This window comes from Mastigoproctus giganteus, chromosome 2 (assembly GCF_048544385.1).
Source record: "Mastigoproctus giganteus isolate SK-2022 chromosome 2, ASM4854438v1, whole genome shotgun sequence".
Classification (NCBI taxonomy): domain Eukaryota; kingdom Metazoa; phylum Arthropoda; class Arachnida; order Uropygi; family Thelyphonidae; genus Mastigoproctus; species Mastigoproctus giganteus.
This window is the reverse complement of record NC_143576.1, coordinates 228881241-228893914: the sequence shown is the minus strand read 5'-3', so window position 1 is coordinate 228893914 and position 12674 is coordinate 228881241. Positions and strand designations below refer to the sequence as shown.

Sequence of the window (12674 nt, the reverse complement as noted above, 5' to 3'; positions counted from 1 at the left end):
TGACAACAGGATCACTGTTGGGTGGATATTATTTGATTATTGAACCAATCGCAATACCCCTGAGATGCAATCTTTTGTGAATACACAGAAGGGTTACAGTTTCTGAGATACCCATACCGGCATGGCCACTGACTACTTTGCCAAATTCATAGTCACTTAAATCTTTCATCTTGCCCATTCTTAGAATTGCACATATTCAGCATCCTTATGTATCTGCATGCCTGCTTTATATTGCATGGTATAAACAGGTGATGATGTCACTAAAAGAATGCTCCATTTCATGAAAAAAGGTAGGTGTGTCTAATAAAGTGGCACTCAGTGTGTTTTACTTTAATTCAGTATTCCTCTTAGAGCATAGATTTTTACAAGTTTTATGTTATTTCAGAATATTCTAATTACCTTCTTTTACGATTTTAAATAGATAATATTATATTAAAAGGAATTTGAACTACATTTTTTTTTTTTTTTTTTCATATTTATACATAAGAAAATTAAATTTATTGTGCATTAAATAGGATATCATGAGATTATTTCCAGTTTCTCTAAGCATACATATTAATTTCCCCATTAACAAAATTAACATGTATACAGTAGACTCCCAATTAACTGGGGAGGTTGGTAAATTAATTTCCCCAGATAATCTGCAAAATAAGCAAAAAATCAGGATTACTAACAATATGCATGAAATATTTAAAAAAAAAAAAAAAAAATTGCATACTGCCAGTATTATCTGAAACGTCAGCAAATCTGATTAATTTAAATTTTTTATTAAATCTTGTACAGTTTGTTCACCAACATTGCACTCTTTCATTAAAGCTGATTCTCCAACACCGTTTTCATGTTTATTTAATGAATTCAAGTTTTTTGTTGTATTGAAAGAACAGTTCTTTTACTTTAACATGATGGGTAACTTTAAAACTTTTGAAATAAATTCAAACAAAATGCATATATACTTACTGAATAAATGCAACTCAAAGTGTGCCTACCCACTTAACATGCACTAACTGATGGACAATGAATATGTATATGTTTTGTATGTGCACATGCCTAAGGATTGAAGGAATCCCTAAGGAACAGGATTGTGCAGTAGACTCCAAGTGGCAGATTAAGGGTTTTTGGAGCCCAAAGTGAAATTTTTTTTTATAAAATATTTAAAAGTAAATTATTGTAAGTAGGTACTGCAATTGATTTTTTAAAGAAATTTATTGTTTTTTTTTTTTTTTTTTTTCATCTCCAGTTAATCTGCAGCTTGGTTAAACCACCCCTGAATATTCAGGAGTCTACTGTACTTATAGGAAATGTTAGTACTTTAGTGAAGGTTAACTTTCAACATAATCTCTGTTCTTTTCTGAACAAGAGTTTTAATGTATACCAAAATTTTATTCTCTACAAGAAAAACATGTCTAGTCTTATTTTTGTTGTTATCCTCATCAAAGTGATGCCTTTTGAGATGCTTTTGTTAGTATCCTAAGGAGTGAGATCAGAAACAAATTCACCAACCTAATCACAAATAATAGCTACGCTATTAATTTTTAAACAAAAGCTACAAAAAAATAATTTTTAATCAATAAAGAATGTTTCACTTAGCAGCTCCCAAAAAAAATTGCACATCCAGATAGCCTTGTGATGAAGTTGAAAGATGTCAGACCTATGCTGCAGTCAATTTCATTAATATATTTATAAATAATTAAGCAAATGTTTGATAACTTACATCAACATGAAACATGCCTGGAACTTAATGGTGCATATTTACAACATGTATTTGTTAGAAATTTGTAATGTGATGTGTTCTTCAGATAACTCAGAAATAAATAATATTTCTTCTACATTCATTTTGGTATACTTTATTCTGGGCAAAAACACTAATTTATAAACACAAGTGTTACAGTTATCCCCTGACTCCCATTTTATTCTGAACCTGCACAGTACTTTTCCAAGTGTCCTTCATTCTGAATAGATATGGGCTGAAGGTATTTAAAGACTGATCTTCCATTATTCCAAATATCATGGGAAACTGGGTATTTCACTGGATGAAATAACATGAAGTTATCTGTTTTAAATGTATTAAAATAATTTATTTTCAAGTATATGTTCTTTAATTTGATTAGTAAAATAATAAGAGGAGTTTACCTCAATATAGTACGTAGAACACTTCCGTATGATACCCTCCAGAAATTAAAACAGAAAAACTGAAAAAATCGAAAACTTACCGGTACATTAGAGTAAAATATAAATAATTAAATAATCAATTTAAGACAATTAAAAATCAAATTAACGCAATTAAAAGAATCTAATGAAAATATTCAAAACGATTTTCCTTCCTGAAGCTGACAACGCTTTTCGACCATATGTCGTGATCACAGGAATGAAAATACACAGGAATGTCGTATATACATATGTCGGGATCACAGGAATGATTTTCATTCCTGTGATCACGACATACAGTCGAAAAGTGTTGTCAGCTTCAGGAAGGAAAATCGTTTTGAATATTTTCGTTAGATTCTTTTAATTGCGTTAATTTGATTTTTAATTGTCTTAAATTGATTTGAATTGTGTTAAATTGATTATTTAATTATTTATATTTTACTCTAATGTACTGGTAAGTTGTCGATTTTTTTCGGTTTTTCCGTTTTAATTTCTGGAGGGTATCATACGGAAGTGTTCTACGTACTATATTGAGGTAAACTCCTCTTATTATTTTACTAATATTATTATCAACGTAGAACATATTGAGTATTACAGCTCTGATTCATACTATTTAATTTGATTAATATTTTTATTTCAGCACTATTTGAAATAAAACACTGCACTGTTGACATTGCATTCTTTATTAGGTTCGATATGGCTGTGATACAAATTGTTGGAATGAAGGACCTGGAGGTTGTCACCAAACTCTGCTCCATCGAGCTATTGATGAAAACAATGAATCTGTTGCATGCTTCCTTATTAGAAGGTAAATGAAAGTACTATTTCTTAGTCTCTTTCTGCTTCCATATTGTATATTTTGTTGCTTATTAGCCATTTACCTGACTTGCCCACATGACATGGGCAGATGCACCAATCAAAATTTATTTACCCATACATTGTATGTGTAACATTGGATAAAACAGAAATACCCCATCTGTTACACTTTTGACCTCAATAATGTATTCTAAATTTAGTTTGGATCAGACTGTGAAAAACTTATCCATTAATTCTGCAGTGGTTGCACCCCCATATGTTAACAAAAACAGTGACGTGACACCTGCCAGTTGACAACTTTCTTTTTATTTTCTCAAAATAGTTTTTGGTGTTTTCTGAATTCCATTTGGAATGTACCAAGAGTATACCAGTATTTCAGCTTTTCTTAATGGATTTCAGTACTTATTATATGCATTTTAATAATGCTTTTAATTTAAAAAATTAAATTTTTTACACCTTTTATTTAAAAAAAAAACTAAAAATGATTAATTCTGCGATAATTAAAAAATAAACTTTTTTGACATAAAAAATAAGCATACAACTATACTCTTCCATTTTCCAGTTTAAAAACTGTAAACAGCAGCCCAAAATTTCAAATGTGCACATGTACTTATATTTCTGTTTATTATATGTATAAATTAGATATTATTATTCATTTCCATTTTCAAATTTATTTCAAATTTGGCATGCTGTGAAACACAGAAAATTTTAATATTACACATATTGCTAACTCTCTATCACCTTCCATGTTTTTGTGTTTATTAAAAAAAAATTAACAAATCTTTCAAATAATACTGTAGTTATTTTTAAAATTTGTGGAAGAATAAAATATAAATGCCTCCGTAACTGAGTGGTCAGGAGCGCGAGTGAAATAGCACACGCTCTTTGAGTAGGCTGGGGTTCAAGCCCCTGACTGCTAAATACAGTCGATCTGCCAACCTGCACTGGACCAGCGTGGCAGATTATGGTCCATTTCCTTCAGCATGAATTGTTGAGGAGGCTTCCATCCTGCGGTGGGTTGATAATGGCTGCAGTTTACCTCTTTTTTTTTTTTTTAACCTTCAACTTAGAACATACGCATAATTCCAAGCTTCATATCAGCACCAGTTAGATCCCATGCTACTGTGAGCACAGCACCTAACTGTGTGTGTGTGTGTGTGTGAGAGAGAGAGAGAGAGAGAGAGAGAGAGAAATTTCGCTTCAGTGGAACTGTAAAGAGAAGTATTATTAGGGTAGGGACACGGACCACACTCATGACAATCACAAAAGTTAATATCAGCAGTAACGAAGATGTGTTTTTCATCTCATCGTATTTAAAAATAACAGAGTGTACTGAACATGTGTATGTTAAATTTTACTTTAAAATTGGAAAACTACTTGTTTATAAAAGTTATTTTATCTTCAAATAGCATATGGGGACTCTTCTGCAATGGACTGTACACAAGTTTCAATTGTCACCATCATTACAAAGAGGATGGAATGTCTGATGAAATCAACCTGTATTCTCAACGGCCTTCAACTTCGACAAATGATGATATCATTTCTCAGGTGCAAACTTTAATACAGAATGACTACAGATTAACTGTTCATGAAATCATTGAGTAAAAAGCCAGGAAAGATGGAACCCTCGAAGGCTGGTTGCTTCATCACGATACTGTGCCGCCGTCACTTCATACTTACGATTAGTTTTTTGGCCAAACATGGAATGAACTCCAGTAACCCCTTATTCATCAGATATGACTCCATGTGACTTTTTGTTTTACTAGACTTGGGGTGGGGACAAAACCACTGAAAGGATGTTGACTTGATGACATACAAACAGTAAAATTAATACAAGAGTTCAGCTTTCGGCAATATTGATATCAGCTTTGCAGAAATGCTTTCAAGAATGGGAAATCATTAGTCTAAGTGCCCAAGAATGCCACTATTTTGAAGAGATTTAAGTTGCTCATCCCATAAACATGTTTATTGTCACATCTACGCACTCCAAATACTTTTCGAACTGACCTTGTATAAATTACATGAGATAATAATTACATACCACTATGTACAAGACCTTCAAACTAGGATAGTAATTGCCAATGTAATAATCATGAGGCCATTCAATACGGAATAGAAATACTGCTCAACTATTTAGATATATCTGCAAGAAAAATTTATGGATCAGTAAACCAAACAGTGTTAGGGTGAATGGATCAATTTGAGAGAACAGACAGTGTTTTAGACTCATTAAGTAATATTTATTGAAGTGACTTGCTTGCGTATCCTTACAAAATTCATCTCGGCCAGCCACCAAATATCAAATGTGAAAGAACAGTGTTCAGTTTCCACAGAATTTAGTGCACTTTTAGAGTGAGAATCTGACATTATATAGAAAGTTTGGTTATCTGACAAAGTGCACTTTCATTTTGATGGGTATGTGAATTAGCAAAATTCAAGATCTTGGGTTCTAGTGAATCAACCTATTATTGTTGACAATCTGTTACATGGACAAAAGATCACTGTGTAGTGTATACTCTCTGCATTTGGCATTTTTGAGGCAGTGTTTTTGTTGATGGAAATGTCATAAGTGATGTCTAACTCAATGTCATTAGGAACAATTTTGTGGACTTTTTTTTTACTATGGCATTTACGTGGATGACAAAAGGTTCCAACAGGATGGTGCGATGCCTCATACTGTTAGGAGTTGTCCTAGAGTTCTTGAATATAATTTTTGATAACAGGGTGGTTTCTATCCACTGCCCTGGGATATTTTGGCAGAGGAATGGTGTGGCTTCCAATATCATCTGATTTAAACCCGTGTTTAACTTTCTTAATGCTACCAAGAAAATCATTCACTGCAAGGCTAAACAACTGCCAAACACTTTGTTGAGCATCACTCATTTTTTTCTTCTAATTCTTGAGAAGCAAACATTGTTTTATTTGTGGACTAGTTAATATGCCCTCTTCACCTTTGTATTAAGCAGTTTTGGAAACAAAAATTGTATATACTTGAAGGGGTCACCTTGAGGATCTATTGCTTTTACAAATTGTTTGACCAGTCCCATCTGGATATGAAGTGGTGGAAGCAAGACTGTTTTTTGGAATCAGTGGTGTTTATTATATTGCATGCACTAGGATTGAGTTGCATCTATCTGCAAATCAATTCTGGTGGACCATTCTCTTCTCCTACAGTGCTGATCTACTGCCCTGCTGCCCCAGAGGCAGAGAGCTTGATGAAACCACTTTGCAAATCCAGAAAGAAACCGGCATCTTAAAAGCCCTATTTATGCTGGTCATACTAGGTCTTTTCTAACCCATGCCCCATGCTTCACATTTCCACAGCTTCTTAATATGAAACAGTGTGTGACAGGAATCGACGGATGTATATTCCCTGTGAAACAACAGAGCTTTCAAACTTTTAATTGAACTGTCCATCAAAAGATGCCACTATTCTGAATTGTAACCACTGCTAATTTCTTCATAAATATCAATAAAATTAAACTAGCAGAACAAGCCCAAAGATAACTTATACCTTTATTTTCTAGCCATAGCGAACTGGGTGAGAAAAACAAAAAAAAAAAAAACACATTATACAAGGCTCTTATATATCTCGGTATTAGTGCATATGCATGTCATACACGTATGAATACATATAAATGTTGCAAAATCATAAAACCTTCAGTTGCTTCCAAAATCTAGAGAAAAATCAATGAAACTGTTGGATTTTGTGCACAATACATATAAGAAACAATTAAATATAAGCATAAAACATTTTTTGTCACATAGACCTAAGAATAAACACCTATACCATGATTAGAATTGTTCTCCAAGGTTCTATGCTTCTCTCACCCAGTCTTTTCCTCTTGTATTTTACATTGACTGATAATTGTTTTTATAGCTTTTCTGAAGATGGTATCCCCTACATCCATTTTCCGATTCGACAAACCCAGCTCTGCACAAACAGCTATATTTTCTGTCTGTTTCTTCTCAAATTTCTAGAATCAGGTCCTTAAATGCCAAATACCACATTATGCAGAAGAAAGTATAAAGTATTATACAGAAGAAAATTTAACTTCAGCTAAATTACCCTGTTATTCCTTTGAAAGAAAGAAAGAAAAAAAAAAATGCCATTCTCATTCTCGTCTTTATTGATAATAATCCTAACTTTTAACATTTCTACATAACTATCACAAATATTGCTTTTTCTGCCTCAAAAAAAACTAGGTGTTCTCTTTTGTGCCATATTAATTTCCTTCCAAACAATTACTGACTATACAAATGAGACGTCTGTTTTATCAAGGGGTGTTGTTCTTACATTTAGGATCGGGTCTCTGAAACTAGACTGTACCAAAAAAGTATAGAATTAGGTTAATTAATGATTCCTCACCAAAGGACTTACTCCACACCTTGTCACATGGATATTCAGTTTCTGATTGTGTCTTTTCTGCAGACATTTCCACAGTCACTGTTCTTCTTTTTTAACTAGCATCAGTAATTTCACTTTTCTGTCTCTTTCTTCCAAACACATACATCAATAAATAAATAAATACTGTTTCACAGTTCAACTTCAGCCTCTGTAAATTAACTTTCCCTCTTCCTCATTTAAACTAATTTATTTTGAAGGAAAAGAGAAATTAGCCAGATGACAAAATTAGCTGGTTATAATCATTTTTAAGTCTGTTTTAATCTGTAGAAAACTGAGAGCTGAGTAATAAATAAAGGCATTAATAAAAAAATTATAATCCTCAAAAATGATAGTTTTAAATAATATAAATGCAACTAACAGATGGAAGCAATGGCAAGACCATATCACTGAGGAAATAAAATATTATGAAATAACAAATATCCAATCTAAGGTAAATGAAGTGAACTTAAATGGTATGGCCATGCAGAAAGGATGAAAGAAGGCAGATTAGTTAAACAGATATCCAAAGAAAAAATGAATGCTAATAGGACTAAAGGGAGACCAGGTGGAAACATGAGCTGATGGAAGAAAATAATGACTGAAAAGCTGATAGTCCATAAGGACTTTCTCTATTTGAGAAGAAATGGCATGCATAATTATCATATGTATGGTGCACTATGGTCATAGTTGCCGATGTGCCCAATAAATCCCAAAACAAACAAACAAACAAACCATAAGGACTGATTTGTTTTATTTCACCTGTACACCCACTGTACATAAGATCTGGATGATGATGATGCTAAAAATTTAGCAAATAGTAAATTTAAAACTGATAAATTGAAATTCCATATAAAATTAATAACTTAAATTTCTCTTTAAGATTCTTTAAATCAGTGAAATAATACTCAAATTTCTATTAAGTCTATACCTGAAAAGTATACAGAATGTATACTGGATCCCACAGAAAAACTGGTGAAATTTTTAGAGACTTCAAGTTAAACCCTTTTCTGGATGAGATTATGTAAAAACCATGGGGCCAAATGATAGCAGTTATATTCTCTAATCCAGGATATCCATGAAGAAATTATAATTGTTGTCATTTTGCCCCAGATTTTTACGTAATTTAATTCACAAAAAAAGAACTTATCTGATGCCTCCAAGAATTTCAGCAGTCCTTATGTAGAATCTGGCATGTTATTGCTACAGGTGTTATGTGTACTTAACTTAAATAATATATGTACTTAACTGTGCTTATACTTTAATAATGAGGGAAAAAAAATGTTTTTTCAATATATTATCACTCAATGAAATATATGCATAATTTTTTATTATGCAGTGTGAGAAACGGAATTTTTAGGACCTTTTTTTAATGTGATTGATGCTATAGATACTTGCTTCCTTGTATAATTTTACCACTACTGTTGCTAATAAACTATTAAAAAATAAAACTCTATTAAAGTATTATACAGTCAATTCTGTGAAACTGTTATACAGTCATTCTATTAAAAAGTTAAGGCAAATTCTCTTTGCCTTAACTTGTTTAGCACTGCCGTGCTTATATGCATAATTTTAATAATGAGCAGAAAAAATTTCCCAATATATTATTGCTCAATGAAGAAATATATGCATAAATTTTTTATTTTGCAGTGTCAGAAAATCCACTTTGTGAGTGGATTTTCTCACTGCAATTTTGTGTAATATATTTTGTGTGAAATGAATCTGAAATGTGAGAAAATCCACTTTATCAGTGATTTTCTCAAACTGCATAACACAAGCCACTGCAGTTAACCTTGGCTCACAAATCTGAAAAGAGACATGTGAATCTTATTTAAAGTACAAAAATATTACACACCAGATGTCAGTTTTGTGTAACGGCTACAGTGGGTCCAAAAACTTGTCCATGTTATGAACAAGTTTTCAAATCTAGCTTCAAATTTTACTCCATTTAAATTGAAAAAAATATTAGTATAGTAGTCAGAATAGAAATAAATAGCTAGAAAATAGTTGAAAACATGTCTGTCCCTAAGTTAATAAAAAGAGCCCATGACTAAGAAATTCACAAGTGGTTAAAGATACTCAAAACTCAGCAATTGCTGATGCTTTTCTATTGTTGTTATTTTATATCCTACCCTACTTTATCCTGTCCTACCCTATGTTGTTATTTTATATTCTATCCTACACTGGAAGCATACAGTGTATAGTAGAATATAAAAATATAACATTTATAACTACTACTACTTTCTTCCATTGTTTTACTGAATCCAGCACCCATATAGGGTGCTGGATTATAACTTCTGATTATAACTTGTGTACTGTGAAAATCTTATACTTTTTGGAATTATGTAAATTTTTCTTGTAAAATAAAATGTGTATACATTTTGTTTTTGGGTTTACTCTGTTTAATTTGCAACACACGGAATGAAAGATCAGGCATGTCACTTTAATTTTGTGTAATATATTTTGTGTGAAATAAATTTGAAGATGTTTTTTTTTTTTTTTTTTCCCTCAGTTATATATCTTTTTCTTGTTACCTCCCTCTCCCACATTCGTAGCGGTTGTGATCTAAATAGCCCTAGACAGCCAAGCCCAGATGGTAGAGGAGAAGAAGAAGCTTATGATGGGCAAACACCTCTCCATTTATCTGCTGCATGGGGATTAGAAAGGGTAATGCAAACTTTAATAGAGCACCATGCAAATGTTAATGCACAAGTAAGTATATTTTGGTTTATAATTCAAAACATTATAAAAAAACAGCATAGTAAGTTTTAAAAACTGAAGAGTAATGTTTCAGTTTAATTCTCATCTAACCTAATCAGGTAAAATCTTCCGTGAATTTTTAGTTATTTGTTTGAAAATAATGCATTATGTATGTTGATCTCATACTGTATCATGAAGTAATGCTAAGCCCACTGCAGTTTAAAATCTTCTGGCTTCAAAAACGTGTAAGTAGACAAAAGAGTCAGAGTGAATTTCTGTGTATTAATTAGTACAGCTTTTTCTATTAGAAAACAGGCCTTGTGCGTCGGGTTGCATTATATCATCAAAGTTGCATTATATCATCATTTAATGTACATATTGCGACGACCGACTAACTGGCTAAAATAAATTTATTAAAATAAAAATATAATATGTACATAAGATAAAAGCTTTAAAATATATAGTAGCTTTCTAAGTGAAGTGCCTCTTCATCAGCTAGTCTGTGGCTGGTGTACTTCAGTATATATTAATGGTTACAGTAGCACAAGTCAGCTGGGCATGATCATGTATCACGAGTCTGGTATCGGTAAAGCAGAATTACGTACATGTGATGATCGGCAGCACTCATCGCACTGGAATACAGTTCATTCTCTAATAGAGTGTAAATGTACTCCCCTCGTCCGATTCATAGTACTATTATTAGTGGCTATGTGTAGTGCTTCAAGCCATGAGCGCTGGTGGTAATCACGTGAATAGTCGACGATTTCAATATCCCGTTGTACTGTATTGCAGTGCGATGAGTGCTGATCGCATGTACGTAATTCTGCTTTACCGACACCGGACTCGTGATACATGATCATGCCCAGCTGACTTGTGCTATTGTAACCATTAATATATACTGACGTACACCAGTCACAGACTAGCTGATGAAGAGGCACTTCACTTCGAAAGCTACTATATATTTTAATGCTTTTATCTTATTGTTTTTTAATGCTTTTATTTTATTTCTGTTTTAGCTTATGTATATATTATATTTTTATTTTAATAAATTTATTTTAACCAGTTAGTCAGTCATCACAAGAAACTTTGAGCTTTTTCTATATTAAATAGCATAAATGTTTATCACAAAAAAAAAAAAAAAAAAAAAAGAGAGAGAGAGAGAGAGAGAGAGAGAGAGAGAGATTTAATTCCACACAATCAAGATAATCGGCGCCTCCATAGCCAGGTGGGTAGGAACAGCACACGCTTCTTGATTAGACTGGGGTTCGAGCCCATGACCACCAAATACGGAGGATGCAGAAAGGTCAGGGAATGACCACCACATATCCTCGGAGCAATATGGCCTTAGTTGCTAATGCGCCTAAAAACCAAATAACAAACAAACGCAAACAATCAAGATAAAATTTTGCAACTGTAATTAAACACATCTTTTTAGCTGTATTTATATATTGAGCATTTTTTGACTATCACTGTCAGCTGTTTCAGAGTGATGTCAAGCTGATCACTAGCTCACTTAGTGTAATTCACAAGAGCAGTTTGCACTTAGTTACAAAGTTTACAGAAAGCAATAACACAAAAGAGAGAAATATTAACAACAAATTGATCCCTCTCTCTCGTAGGTCTGTACAATTTTATGTAATAAACAACATAGCACTTTTAATGTACATATTGTATACATCAAACTATATAATAGTGGCAAAAACAAAACTTAGCAAACTTGTTATTGAATTTCTCCATGGCTAAAATTTTTCTCGATTAATTAATATTGACTTGTTCTGAACTTATATTGATACTTTAAGCCCATTTAAATTGAAATATTTGTATGTGTTCCTGGAGAGAGAGTAGTTTTGTAGCTTCAAATCTTACTCCTAGGATCTCTGCAAAAGATCTTTGAAGACCCAAATTCCTCACAAAATCATTTAGCTCATTTTATGTGGACTGTTACAGTTCATGTACATTTTAATGCTGAAAGAGTTACTACTTCCAGATACATTATGTTCAGATCTGTGAATGAAATTGTATTGAGTTTCTTGTGGAGAAGGTACAGATAGATGTAAATAGATAAATCATCCATAACAGTATAGTGGTTTCATGATTTGTCACCTGTTTGGAGATGCCTGGAAATCGATTCCAATCTATGATGGAGAAATTTCTAAAGTGCATTCAGCAAGCTCAATACTGATGGCATTATTCCTCTGGCTCAGACTACATACTCGAGGGATCATAAATTCAAATTGAGGAAGGATAGTTGCTGGACAGATATGCGGAAGTTTGCCTTCAGCCAGTGAATGGTTGATTGCTGGAACAAACTTCCATCTGTTGTTATGGAAATGGATAGTTTGAATAAATTTAAAGAAATAGTCAGACTATTGAAGGGTATGTTTTTTTTTTTTTTTTTTTGCTGATTCTTTATAAGCTTTCTTTCTTACATCATTTGCCATTAGTAATACTAAATTGAAGCTGGGTCTTTGAAAGAGGGAGTAGGGTTCCCCCGTGAATTATTCTGGGTGGGTTTTGCAGTCCACACAACCTGCAAATTTGCCCACAAATATGCACTTGTACTGCTTAATACATAATGGTGCAACATGGCCTAGGTCACCAATGTACCTACAAACCCAACAAAAATAAT

At 32.6% G+C, this 12674-nt stretch overlaps 1 protein-coding gene across 1 annotated transcript in view; it reads left to right on the top strand.

Moving 5' to 3' along the window:
* The window catches only part of LOC150090216 (ankyrin repeat and FYVE domain-containing protein 1), a 199065-nt gene that overhangs the window by 113675 nt on the left and 72716 nt on the right, over positions 1–12674 (top strand). Inside the window, exons 14-15 of the mRNA XM_090369021.1 lie at positions 2835–2953; positions 9901–10057. Coding sequence (XP_090225147.1) covers positions 2835–2953; positions 9901–10057 — 276 coding nt within the window. The remainder of the gene's footprint in view (positions 1–2834; positions 2954–9900; positions 10058–12674) is intronic.